Below are 13,038 nucleotides of genomic sequence, written 5' to 3'. Positions count from 1 at the left end.
CCATAACACACACATGGGTGGTATTGGAAGGGGAACCCAGCTCCTCACTCCTGCTGGCCACGCACTGCTGTGCTGTACATACCCCAGCCTGGGAACGAGGGCTGTGCACACACACCATGTATTTGTGTATTTTAAGTGTGTTCTTCTCTCATACATTGCACCTGACTTCAGCCTCCCCCACCTCCACTCCTCCCAGTGCTCCCCCATTCCCATCTCCTTCAGGTTCACTGCTCCTTTGTTTCTCTTCAGAAAAGAACAGGAATCCCAGGGATCTAAACCAAGTTTGGCACAGCAAGTTACAGTAAGACTAGACACAAACCATCCTGTTCGGGCTGAAGGCGGCAAGCCAGTAGGAGAGAAGGGTTTAAGAGCAGGCAACAGAGTCTGAGACAGCCCGCTGACGACCAGGAGGCTTATCTGCAGTTCTGGCAGCAGGCATGGCCTCTGACAAGCAGGGGGCCTTGCTGTGGTCCAGAAACATCCTTCCATGGATATCCTTGTTTTTAATATGACTGTAATGTGACATTTCCTGATGTGTAGTTGTAAGTCGGTTCTTGTTGCTGTTGCTGCTGTTTTAAGCTGATCTGGAGTAAGTCTGCCTTTGGTTTGCCTCACCGTGGCATGCTTTGTTGGACATCAGCTCCCTGACAGCGGAACAGGAAGAAACAAAGAAATAGCATGTGAACTGAGCGGTAGAACTCTGGTTGTAATTGTAGGGAGGAACTTTTATTTTTCCTTGTTTTTAAAATGCCTGTTTTGTCTTGTGTTTAATGTGCCCACTGAGCCACAAGGGACGTTGGAACCATTTAACCATGGTCAGGTTTTAGGGACTCCTGGGTAGAGATGCTTGCAGCTATACTTAGTGACTGGAGTTCAGTTCCTAGGACCCATTGTGGCAAGAGAGAGCCAATGTTACAAGTTATTCTTTGATTTCCACATATACAGAGAGAAGTAAATGTAACTTTTAAAAGCATTTAAAATGAAAATGAGAGCAGTTATAAACATGCCTTACTGCGTCCTGCCTCTGCCAAGGAAAAGTCAGAAACAGGTTTCTAGTCTCCTTGGGTACCCAGGTGTTGCGGTATACTACTGGAGCGGAAGTCAGGACCTGGGGGGCGGGGGGGGGGGTCTGAGGTCTACCTTTCCCCTGGGGGCATCTATGCGCCAGGCAGAGAGAGGAGCAAGGGCCCAAGAGTACGTACTGGAGTGGCTGGAGGGGAGAAAGCCTTCCTCAGGAAGCTGAGGTGCTGCTCTTTAGTTGAAGGCCTTCCCCAAGGGGATCCTTAATGAAACAGCTGTGATGATCCTTGCTGGTTCGCGCTGGCTATTTGATGGTGGGTATACATGCATACATGCATATACTTTATTCAGGATGAGCCAGCAATTTAATGCCTTTTGGGAGAAGGTATACCCCAAAGGAAACTCATTGGCTGTAGGCTTAAGACTATCTAGATACCTCATTAGCATGGAAAATAACTCCAGGTGTTACTTTCTGTGACTGACTGCCCATGGTCCTCTCAGTGGAGTGTCAAGAGCAGGTTACCTGTTCTAGAGCAGGTACAGAGGCCGGCAGGGAATGGCTCCCCACCTGGCGTTCTCAAGTCTGAGATTCCTGGAGTTAGAACTCACTCATTCAGCCTTACCAGTTCTTATGCCTGACGGGTAACATGGTCGGTCCCACATTCCCTACACGTCTTATGGATTACTTTAGAGTCTTGCCCATGATGTTATACTGTAGGAGTACCAATTAATCTTACTCAAATCTACCTCGGTTATGGCAGGGGCGCTGTCCCCACACACACATTGATTGATTGATTGATTGATTGGTTGATTGATTGATTGATTTGTAAATTTCCCCCCAAGTCTGAAATCTGTCTGGGTCTAGGCATTTCAGATAAGTCGGTGAGTCACCACTGAAAAGTTATTTGGGCCTAAATAACAGGAGTGTGTCTTACCTCAGATCCAAGCTGCCTGCTCTGTGGAACAGGATGGAACAGTTGCAGTGGTGTGCATAGCCTCTGACCTGCGGAGCCTGAACACGGCTCCTCAGGCAGAGCACGCTTACCTAAAGAACCTGAGATGTTTGCTTTGTTTTTCCTCTACTTTATTAGTAGATGATTGGATCCTATCTCTTCACCTCTTGTTTAAATTTTCAGTGTAAAAATATGTTCTAGAAGGAATACGTGGCATTGCACTCTAAGTTAATAACTCATGCCTGGGTAAACATCCTTCCTCTTATCTCCCAAGTTCAGCTATTGTTGATAGTTTGGCTGCATTGTGTTGCTCCCAAAGATGAGGTTGTTTGTGTACTGCTATGGAACCTTGTTTGTTCTTGTTTTCTTAAATGAATACATTTTCCTGTGTACTCTTCCTGTTCACTGTGCGTACCTCATCTCATTTACAAGCCACATTTTTATACACACGCACTGCTGTGTGGTAGCATGTCTCCTAGCCGTAGTGTAGTTTGTATACACGCACTACTGTGTGGTAGCATGTCTCCTAGCCGTAATGTAGTTTGTATACATGCACTGCTGTGTGGTAGCATGTCTCCTAGCCGTAGTGTAGTTCATACACACGCACTACTGTGTGGTAGCATGTCTCCTAGCCGTAGTGTAGTTTATACACACGCACTACTGTGTGGTAGCATGTCTCCTAGCCGTAGTGTAGTTTATACACACGCACTGCTGTGTGGTAGCATGTCTCCTAGCCGTAGTGTAGTTCATACACACGCACTACTGTGTGGTAGCATGTCTCCTAGCCGTAGTGTAGTTTATACACACGCACTACTGTGTGGTAGCATGTCTTCTAGCCGTAGTGTAGTTTATACACACGCACTGCTGTGTGGTAGCATGTCTCCTAGCCGTAGTGTAGTTTATACACACGCACTGCTGTGTGGTAGCATGTCTCCTAGCCGTAATGTAGTTTGTATACACGCACTACTGTGTGGTAGCATGTCTCCTAGTCGTAGTGTAGTTTATACACACACACTGCTGTGTGGTAGCATGTCTCCTAGCCGTAATGTAGTTTGTATACACGCACTACTGTGTGGTAGCATGTCTCCTAGCCGTAGTGTAGTTCATACACACGCACTGCTGTGTGGTAGCATGTCTCCTAGCCGTAATGTAGTTTGTATACACGCACTGCTGTGTGGTAGCATGTCTCCTAGCCGTAATGTAGTTTGTATACACGCACTGCTGTGTGGTAGCATGTCTCCTAGCCGTAATGTAGTTTGTATACACGCACTACTGTGTGGTAGCATGTCTCCTAGCCGTAATGTAGTTTGTATACACGCACTGCTGTGTGGTAGCATGTTTCCTAGCCATAATGTAGTTTGTATACACACACTACTGTGTGGTAGCATGTCTCCTAGCCGTAATGTAGTTTATACACACGCACTGCTGTGTGGTAGCATGTCTCCTAGCCGTAATGTAGTTTGTATACACGCACTGCTGTGTGGTAGCATGTCTCCTAGCCGTAATGTAGTTTATACACACGCACTGCTGTGTGGTAGCATGTCTCCTAGCCGTAATGTAGTTTGTACACACGCACTGCTGTGTGGCTGTCTCCTAGCCATAGTGTAGTTTAGGGAGATGGTCAGTACAGTGATCATCGTTACTAGTCCTACTAAAGAAGATGCCTTTCTGATACAGAAAAGGTTACAATGTTGTCAATGTACTTTTCTATGTGACCATCTAAGACTGAGTATTTATTAGCTACTTAGGTCTCCTGTCTTGAGCAATGCCTGTGCATGCTTTCTATTGTCACTAAGTTTTAACACTTAAGTTGTTAATGTTGTATACTGCAAATATTTTTTTTAATCCTTCTTAGTTTGGTTTCTGTTGCCGCGATAAAGCCCCTGGCCAATAGTAACTGTGGGGGGCGGGGGGAGGTTTATTTCAGTTTACAAGTTACAGTCTATCCTTGAGGAAAGCCAAGCAGGATCTTGGGAGCAGACATCATGGAGGAGCACTGCCTACTGGCTTTTTCAGTTCCCCTTCCTACTGATCAGGCCAGCCTGCCCAGGAGTGTACCACTCACAGTTGCCTGGGCCCTTCCGCATCATACAGCAGTCAAGAAATGTCACACACACTTGGCTGCAGTTGAGGTGATTCTTCAGCTGAGTGTACAGTTCCCAGGTGTGTTAGCTGACAACTGTTTCCTAACTGTGGCTCTTTCTCTCCACCACTCCCCACACTTTGTGTTTGTTGTCATTCTGTGTAGCTTTAACACCAGTAGCAAATCCATTTTGGTCAAAGAAGCAACCAGCTATTTACTGTTAGATAACAAAACACCTGAACAGCCATTGATTACTGTAGGTTGCCTTAGACTCGGAGTCTGGCTAGGACAGGGGTTACTTGGGCTCTGATAACAGTTAGGGGCTGGCTGAATTCTTTGTGCACTTTTCTACTCCGACTTCTGGGCTAGGAAGAAGCTAACTACAGCTGGCTCGTGTATGCTGTCTGGGTGGTTCCCTTGTCCGAGAGACCTCTCCAGTGACGCAGCCCTCTGTAGGAGGGGTGAGTGTCCAAGACACAAAAAGGCCTTGCCCATGTAGCAGAGGACATAAAGTCCCCTTGACATATCCGTTCTTTGTATGGGGGGTGTGTGTGTGTGTGTGTGTGTGTGCACTGACAGGCAGCTGTCTCGCTGTAGAAGAGAGAAATGGAGCCGGGGTCCTTCGTACAAGGAGGAGGTGCTCTTTAGGCCTGAGCCATCTCTAGCTTATATTTTTCTTTTTAGAGAAAGAAACAAAAATCAATTTGGCTGGGAAGTCAAAGTTCATAGATTTATATATAAATTTCACCAGCTGTATTCAAAAGCAGGTGGAGAATTTTCAAAGAATGCAGTTAAGAGGGCCCCTTTGAACGAGCAGTCTGGGCACACAGCTCTAGGGCAGTGACGGCTTTTGCCTAGGCTGAGTACAGTCTGTGTCATGGGTTAAGATGAGAGTAGCTTTTCCCACACCGCAAACCGTGATATTACCCAATTGCATTTTTTCTAGGTCCTAGTATCTGTTGTTGCCCCCTCCCCCGCTTTAAGTCTCACTATGTATTCCTAGCTGGCTTGGAACTTGCTGTATAGAACAGTCTGGGCTCAGACTCATGGAGACCTGATTGCCTGCCTCCTAGGTGCTGACATTAAACCTGTGTGCCACCATGCGGGGTCTGAACACAGGACATTGGAAATGCTCTGTTTCTAAGCTTTATCCTGAATTTTTGGTTTTTAAGATCAGACTCACTGTATAGCTCAGACTGGCCAAAATTTGAGATAGATCATCACCGCCTGCCTATATTTTGAGCGCTGGAATTATAGTTGTCATCAGCATGTTTGATGTCTACTTATTTTAGCTAATTTCACTAATGTTTAAAATGATTTACTTAGTGGGTTCTCCAATGTTTTGGTTACAGGCTGACAAGAGCTAGACTTGATGGCACATAACTATACCGGAGTCCAAGGCCAGCCTGAGCTGTACAGCAATATCATGTCTCAAGCCAAAGAAACCATTTTTAGAAGCTGAGGCTGTGTGGTGGCATCATGGTAGAGTGACCAAGTCCTAGGGTTCAGTCGCTAGAGCCACCCCATTATATCTTTAGACCCAGTAATGTGATTGTATTGTTAATATTTATGGAGTTTTGGCCTGTTCTAAATTAAAACAAACATTAAAAATCTAATTTTAAACTAAAAATATACACAGCATTCTAAATGAGGATAGCTACTTTCCAAAATTAAAAACCCTCGAGGAGCAGCGCTGTTTTCCACATCTGCAAGTTGCCTTAATGTCCAGCATGATAGAGCACAGCTGGGGATTTGTCTGCTCAGCCCTCCCCAGCACAGCTGCAGCCTCCAGGAAGGCCTTGAGACCCCAGTGAGAACGGAAACGGACCTTTGCATCCACGAGACACCTTGAGCCTGATGGGTTTCTTGGAGGGGCTGGGAGGAACTCCTCTTGGCCTTTCTCTCCCTGGCCATAAAAGCCAGCTTTCTCTGAAAGCATGTCTGCTCTCCAAAGATGTCCTCAGGCTTCCTCGATGGAGGGTCTTCATGTCCTCCGAGGAGGACACTGTGCAGGTTGGAGGGGAAGGCAAGAAAGTTCCAGGCTCAACTGGAAAGTGTGCAGGGATTCTGAGATCCCCTCATAAGCAGAAAGTTTCATATAAATGACATTTCTTAGAGCAACAGGGGGCTACAAAAACACTTAAAAGTATTACTACTACTAATAAAAATCTTACCAAACAATAAAAACCAGTTTCATGTCAACAGTAAGTGACCAAAACATTATTGTAATAAGGTCCTAAAGTTCCCGGGCCCTGACTCAGCCCCCACTTGCTCTCTGAGATTGGCAGCAGTTGCAGCATGAGGGGAAAAGAACAGTGTGTATGTGTGAGAATTGAAGCTTTCCTTGTGGGAGTGTTGCCTTTAGGGTCCAACACTGCCTAAAGACTCGATTGCTTTTGTGGTCAGAAAGTTTGAATGAGTTAGGGAGATCTCTTGGCTATAAAAGCAGAGGGGCCCAAGTTCAAATCCCACACTCCCACGTATTCCTTCAAGCCCTGTGTTGGGAATCGGAGAGAGACTGATCACAGGCTGTGCTAGGTAGCAGCCCAACACAAAAGGTGAACACGATGAGGAAGACACCCACTACACAGGGACGCTGATGTCTGACAAAAGCTGGCGTGGGGCCACATGCCTGCGACCCTCACATCAGGAGGCTGAGTCAGGGGGACCCAGGCTTCCAGACAATCCTGAACTAACACTGAAACTCCCTCTCAAAACAGGAAACCTCAACAAGACCCACGCTCGCCCAGCTGCCTCTTAGTCCACAGTACTGTAGTGGAGCGTCTATCCGAAACAGTTCCCTTAGTCTTTCCAAGGTGATGGTCTCACGGTTCTAACTGCAGACTGCACTGCACTGCCAGACCAGAAAGAAAAGCATTGCTTATTTCAGTTTTCTTCTTAAAAATCTGATGAGACCAGGGAGAGGACTCGCCCGGTCAAGGTTCCTGTTGCCAAGCCTGACAACCTGAGCCCTCTCTGTTCTGAAATCCACTTGTTGAAAGGAGAGAAGCAACACACACACACACACACACACACACACACACTATGATTAAATCATGTCTTTATTAAAGGATTGAATGTAAATTCCCGGGTGTGTTAGTTGTCATTACTGTGCATTACAGAGCATATGTAGTAACCTGCAGCTGAAGACCTAGTCAGATGAGAGAAGAAACAGTGACGTCATTGTTCTACCTGATTCGAATACTGCCGTTTAATCCTAAACAGTGGTGCATGGAGTATCGTTATACACTAGTATGGTAGGCTTGTAGTATGTGTGGGATGAACTCATTACACTCCAGAGACAGATTTGTAGCCAGATAACTGGTGCTATGCCTGTGTAACTGCCAAGATAGATTTGTTTTCTTCCTACCTTGAAATATATTGCAAAATCTCAAGATTCTACAGTATCTGTAGGTGACGAGTCAGCCTTATGTTACGGTAAAGTTACATTAAAAATTCCTTGTGCACTAAGAAGGTGGAGGCAGGAAGGAGTCCAAGGTCAACCTATTATACATAAAATATGTTTTTAATTTCTTGGATGAGCCAGAGAGCTAGGCCAGGGCTGCTCTTCCAGAGGACCTAGGTTCAATTCCCAGTACCCACATGACAGCTCACCACTACTTTTAACTCCACTTCTCAGAGATCTGATGCCCTCTTCTGATCTCTGCAGGCACTGAATGCATATAGTACACAGACATATATCCAGGGATACCACCTATACACATAAAAGGCTTGTTTGTTTGGATTCCTTACAGAAGGCTGAGACATTCCTCTGATGTAGAATTTTTGCATAGCTACCATGAAGAAACAAGCCCCAGGATTTGGACCCATTTGAGAGTTTCTTCCTGTTGGAAAGTAGAGTATTGGTGTAATAAGAATTAGGAATTTGTAGGGATGCCATTCTTGACGGGTACTTAAGCCGGTTTCCTTCTTTAGTGAGGAAGATACAACTCCTTGGACCCACTTTGTTCCAGTAAAGATGCCTAGATTCCCTGAACACCAGTGACATGTGGTGTGGGCAGGTCTTCGAGAACCTGCTTAGGTTTGTCTTTGGTCCACATGCTCTTCCCAAGAGTCCATGACCTCACTGTATCCTAGCGCCTTTGTTTCCTCCTGTATAGACTTTTACACAGATGCTCACTAAAACATGTCAGACTGTCAGACTCACTGCAGTCTGGCTTTCCGCCTCAGCTTCTCACATTCTGAGGTTATAGACATGGGCCACCACATCATAGAAGTCCTAGGTATGCTGCGTGGGTAGGTCTTAGAGAGAGGAGAGTGTTGGAGGGAAGGATCTACCCTCTGCTACCAGCAGAGCTGAATCAGTCTCTGAGCTGCCTAGCAAAAGAAGACAAGAAATGAATTTTGGGGCCTGATGGGGTGGTGCAGGCCTTTAGTCCCAGCAGGCAGAGCCAGGTAGAGAACTATTTGAGTTTGAAGTGATCCTGGTCTAGTGAGTTCCAGGACAGGTAGGGAAAGTAAAAGAAAGGGATTTTTGAATAATGTTTGTCAAGGAATATAGACAATTGTGGACTGGATGGTGCCATCTAAAAGAACTAAGTTCTGCCAGGATTGATCTCACTGCAGAGTTATAGGTGAGGGTGCGGAGAACTACAATAAAATGATAATTAACGCCAAACACTAGGAAACAGATAATTTGTATTACCAGTTACTGTCCTCTATAGCTGACCTTTAAACCTGAGTGTATTCAGGAATCATTTAGGGATCTAGTTAGGAAGTGAGTGGATGGGCTCTGGGGTAGTGTAGTGTGTGCATTTCTAACAAAACCCCAAGGGATGGTGATGTTACTTACTTAGGGACCACACTGAAAGCATGAATCCAACAGTAACAGCCATATGTGTTTCTTTTTCTACAGCAGGCACAGAGCAGTAAAATAATGAGAGCTGTTACTTTAACCAGCTAAAACCCCTTCCTTTCTAAGCTGGACCTTAAGCCATTCTCTCCAAAGCTGGGCTTCCCAGCCTCAGCACTGCTGGGATCTGCAGCTGAAGTAATTATGTGTTGTGCTTTGTCGGGTGCACTTCCGGGTGCTTACTTAGTTCATCCTGACCTCTACCTGCCAGGTACTAGCAGTGCCCTCCTTCCCAGGTGTAACAAACCAGAATTGATTTCAACGCTGGTGAAGGTGTGAGGTTAGCCTCTGGCCAGTTGATAGTCTTCGCACCTTTTCTCCCAAGGGGTGCCGAGTCTTTATAGACTATCAGTTAGATCATGAATGCCGGAAATTGCTTGGGCTGTCTTGAAACATTGTTAGCTCACTTGGACATCGGGGCCCTTTTCTCTCCTCTCACTTCCTGTGATGTCTACTTGCCTGCTTCTAGCTCAGTTTTCACAGTCCATTCCTCAATCCTAGGGCCTCAGTGTTTTTCCTTTTTCTTTCTTCCTTTTTTTTTTCAAGATCTATTTGCTGTGTATACAATGTTCTGCTTACATGTATGCCTACACACCTGATATCTCTTTACAGATGGTTGTGAGCCACCATTTGGTTGCTGGGAATTGAACTCAGGACCTCTGGAAGAGCAGCCAGTGCTCTTAACCTCTGGGCCATCTCTCCAGCCCTCCCTACTCCCCCCAGTCTTTTTCTTAAAAAGATAACTAAGTCTTCTGAATTATACCTAAAATAACTGGGTGTTCTTGGTTTTTAAGTTATAATTTTGAGTGTGGTGGCTCATTACTTTAATCTCAGCACTCTGGAGGTAGAGGGATGGATCTCCGAGTTCAAGATCAGCCTGGTCCACATGTGTATGGAAAGCTGGTTCTGTTCACCATGGGGGGCGGGGCCCTGGGGATTGAACTCAGGTCATCAGGCTTGATAGCAAGTGCTTTACTCTAACCATCAGCCAGCTTGACAGTGGATAGTTTTAGGTGACATTTGGAATGGTATTGATTGAACTTTTAAGGCCTTAGCTTTCCTCTGTCACTTTGGGACGAGACCTCCAAGACCTAAGTGCTAGCAGTTTTAGTGTAATGAGGAACCACCTTTTAGTTTCCAGATAGCTGTCTTGTTGCTCTATCCTTGCGGGCAGGTAAGAAGTGAATGTTCTGGTGATGAGGTCTGATTTAGGACAGTGAGCTAATGCATAACAACTTCCACTTTTTTGACCTGACTGTTCCCAAGAGCCCAACCTCCCTCCTAGTGACTAGAAGTCAAGCAGGGGACACAATCAAGCTAACTTTTGATAATTGAGAACCCATTCTGTTCTCAGTAAATGAAGCAGTAAAGGTAACAGCTATACCAGAGGGGTCATAGTATATTCCTAGGACAGAGCTGGTTAAGATATTGTTGGAGGCTGGAGAGGATAGTTCAGCAGTTAGGAACACCTGATTCTCTTCCAGAGGGTCCGGTCAGTTTCCAGCGTCCATGGCACACCCACATGTCACTCCAGCTCTCTCTCGCTCTCTCGCTCTCTCTCTCTCTCTCTCTCTAGGGTCCGGTCAGTTTCCAGCGTCCATGGCACACCCACATGTCACTCCAGCTCTCTCTCTCTCTCTCTCTCTCTCTAGGGTCCGGTCAGTTTCCAGCGTCCATGGCACACCCACATGTCACTCCAGCTCTCTCTCTCTCTCTCTCTCACACACACACACACACACACACTACATAAATAGAATAAGTCAGTTTTTAGTCTTTCCCTGTACCCCACGTTATGAACTACTCTCTAGGTCTTAGAATTGGAGGTGAGCTTTTACCTCTATTGCTAAGGTACTTGAATACAGAGTACTCTGGAAGCCAGTGCAATGTTATAGAAGGATGATGTAGCCAAATGAGGGTACAAGCAAGTATAGTTAACAAGACTAGGGTTTGGTTGATGGCTAATAGAAGTTAGGATTTAGTTTCTCACTGAGGTGGAAACAGATTGCATACTTGACATTCCCCTCTCACTGTATAAGGCAGGAAGTGTAGTTACCACCTGGGAATTATCCATGGCCCTGCATCTGTGGGAACCGAGGGACTCTGAAGACAGTCTGAGCTACTCTGTCACAGGGGACCAGAAGCGGAGGAGTGTAGCGATGTATTAGCTAAAGCAATTGTGCGTGTGCCAAGCACTTTAGTTAGAGCAAAGATTCTTGTTACTTAAAAGGTTACAAGAAATGATTTAGCTATGAGAAAACTAAGTGAAAATGAGGACATGATCGCTCCTAGGTATGGCAGAGGAGGAGGTTTTACTGTAGATAAAGGGGAGAACAGGCAGAGACATGGGGAGAGTCTACACTGAGCCTAGCTAGCAGACTGAATTGGAGCCATTGGGGATGGGATGGGAAGGAAGAGAGGAGGGAGGTGGGGCAAGCGGACCAGGAGAGAAACCAGAAGTCGGGAGGGTGGTGTGGACCAGGAGAACCATAGTCCAAACAGCTGAGCAGTGCAGTGAAGAGGAGATGGGGGAGGGGCGGAGCTGTCTGACAGAGGGCGTGCTCTGACTTCTCACCTATCTGCTGCGGGAGAGGTGCTTGGAGAAGCCACAGGTACTGCGATTTGTCCTGAGTTTCTTTGAATCATAATAGTAAGCAGCTTATCTTGTAAGACCTGAGCCTTTAATTGCTGCTGTCTCCACACATCTGAGGAAAGTACCCTGTCTTGGCTAGTGTGTTTAGGAGGCTCTGGTGTGTTCTTGTCACAGCTCACGACCACATTTGTTATGAAGAGAACCCAGCATTCAACCAGAAGGATAAGGGGAGGGTTTTTCCTTCTCTGATACAATGTCACCATGTCTTTATCTGCTCCTGTGTTATTTCACAGTGCTGGTCCCAAAGGTGACAACATCTATGAGTGGAGATCAACCATTCTGGGTCCTCCAGGCTCTGTGTATGAAGGTGGAGTATTCTTCCTTGATATTACTTTTACACCAGAGTATCCCTTCAAGCCTCCAAAGGTAAGGAATCTCCTATGTCTGCTGACATTTAACTTCTCAGAGATCAAGTTTAGACTCTTCCTGCTGTGTGTGCTGCCCTCATGAGGCCTCCTTACACAGTCACTCCATGCTAGTCAGAGCTGTGTGCGCTGCGGCACAGTCTAGATCTGCTGTGTGGATCACAGAGCTCAGCTTCCTGCTCTGCAGTGTTTTCTAGTTTTAAGAGAATGTGATGATTGTGGATTGGGCTGGCTCCTCAGCTGGCAATAGGCATTTCTAGGGGTAAGTGCTTAAAACTGTGCTATTTGTGGTCTAGCTTGTTAGATTTGATGCACACTCCAAAGCAGTGTATTACTTCCAGCTAACACAAGAGGTCAGCAAACAACCAACAATCCAAACTTAGACATAGTCATATTTAAAACATTAAAATTAAGCCAGATGTTACTATTAGCACATATGTTATCCTACTTTCTGGAAACAGAAGCAGGCAGGAGGATCAAAAGTTTGCAGCTAGTGTGGGATCCATGGTACCAGGCTAGCCTGATCAAGAAAAGAAAAACTGTAAAGAAGTAATGGACTTTGCCTTTGGCAATGGGCGCTGCTGTAAAATGAGATGGAGGATCGAGTGTGCCCCACTTGAGCAGCGTCTACCCGCTGACCTGTCAGTCACCTGAAATGTCATAATGCCTGCTACTTGAATGGTGCTTGACAACTGCCTTATTTTTAGGTTACATTTCGTACAAGAATTTATCACTGTAATATTAATAGCCAAGGAGTTATTTGCTTGGACATACTGAAAGACAACTGGAGCCCGGCACTGACCATCTCAAAAGTCCTCCTCTCCATCTGCTCGCTCCTTACAGACTGCAATCCTGGTAAGGTTAATGGCCATCAGCACTGTATTTCTTACTAAATGAAAAAGTACTTGTTTTCCACATAAGCTAAGACCATGAAAGGACATTTAATCAAGTGTTTAGTGTACTAGTTAGACAATGCAGCCACTCTGGGCTCATTACTACAGTGGGTGCGGCTCTGCAGCCAGGTTTGCCCACAGCCAGTGCTCACTTCAGAGTTTGCTTTCTGCCAAATACTTGGTGATTTCAGAATTGTAATC

At 45.8% G+C, this 13,038-nt stretch overlaps 1 protein-coding gene across 3 annotated transcripts in view; it reads left to right on the top strand.

The window, feature by feature from the left end:
* Positions 1 to 13,038, top strand: part of Ube2e1 (ubiquitin conjugating enzyme E2 E1) — a 51,974-nt gene that overhangs the window by 37,189 nt on the left and 1,747 nt on the right. For all 3 annotated transcript variants that reach the window (XM_052190440.1, XM_052190441.1, XM_052190442.1), the window contains exons 4-5: positions 11,813 to 11,945; positions 12,652 to 12,799. In XM_052190440.1, the coding sequence (XP_052046400.1) occupies positions 11,813 to 11,945; positions 12,652 to 12,799 (281 nt within the window). The remainder of the gene's footprint in view (positions 1 to 11,812; positions 11,946 to 12,651; positions 12,800 to 13,038) is intronic.

The sequence above is a fragment of the Apodemus sylvaticus genome, chromosome 8 (genome assembly GCF_947179515.1).
Source record: "Apodemus sylvaticus chromosome 8, mApoSyl1.1, whole genome shotgun sequence".
Classification (NCBI taxonomy): Eukaryota; Metazoa; Chordata; class Mammalia; order Rodentia; family Muridae; genus Apodemus; species Apodemus sylvaticus.
Note: the sequence above shows the minus strand (reverse complement) of the source record. Positions and strands in the feature narration are given on the sequence as shown.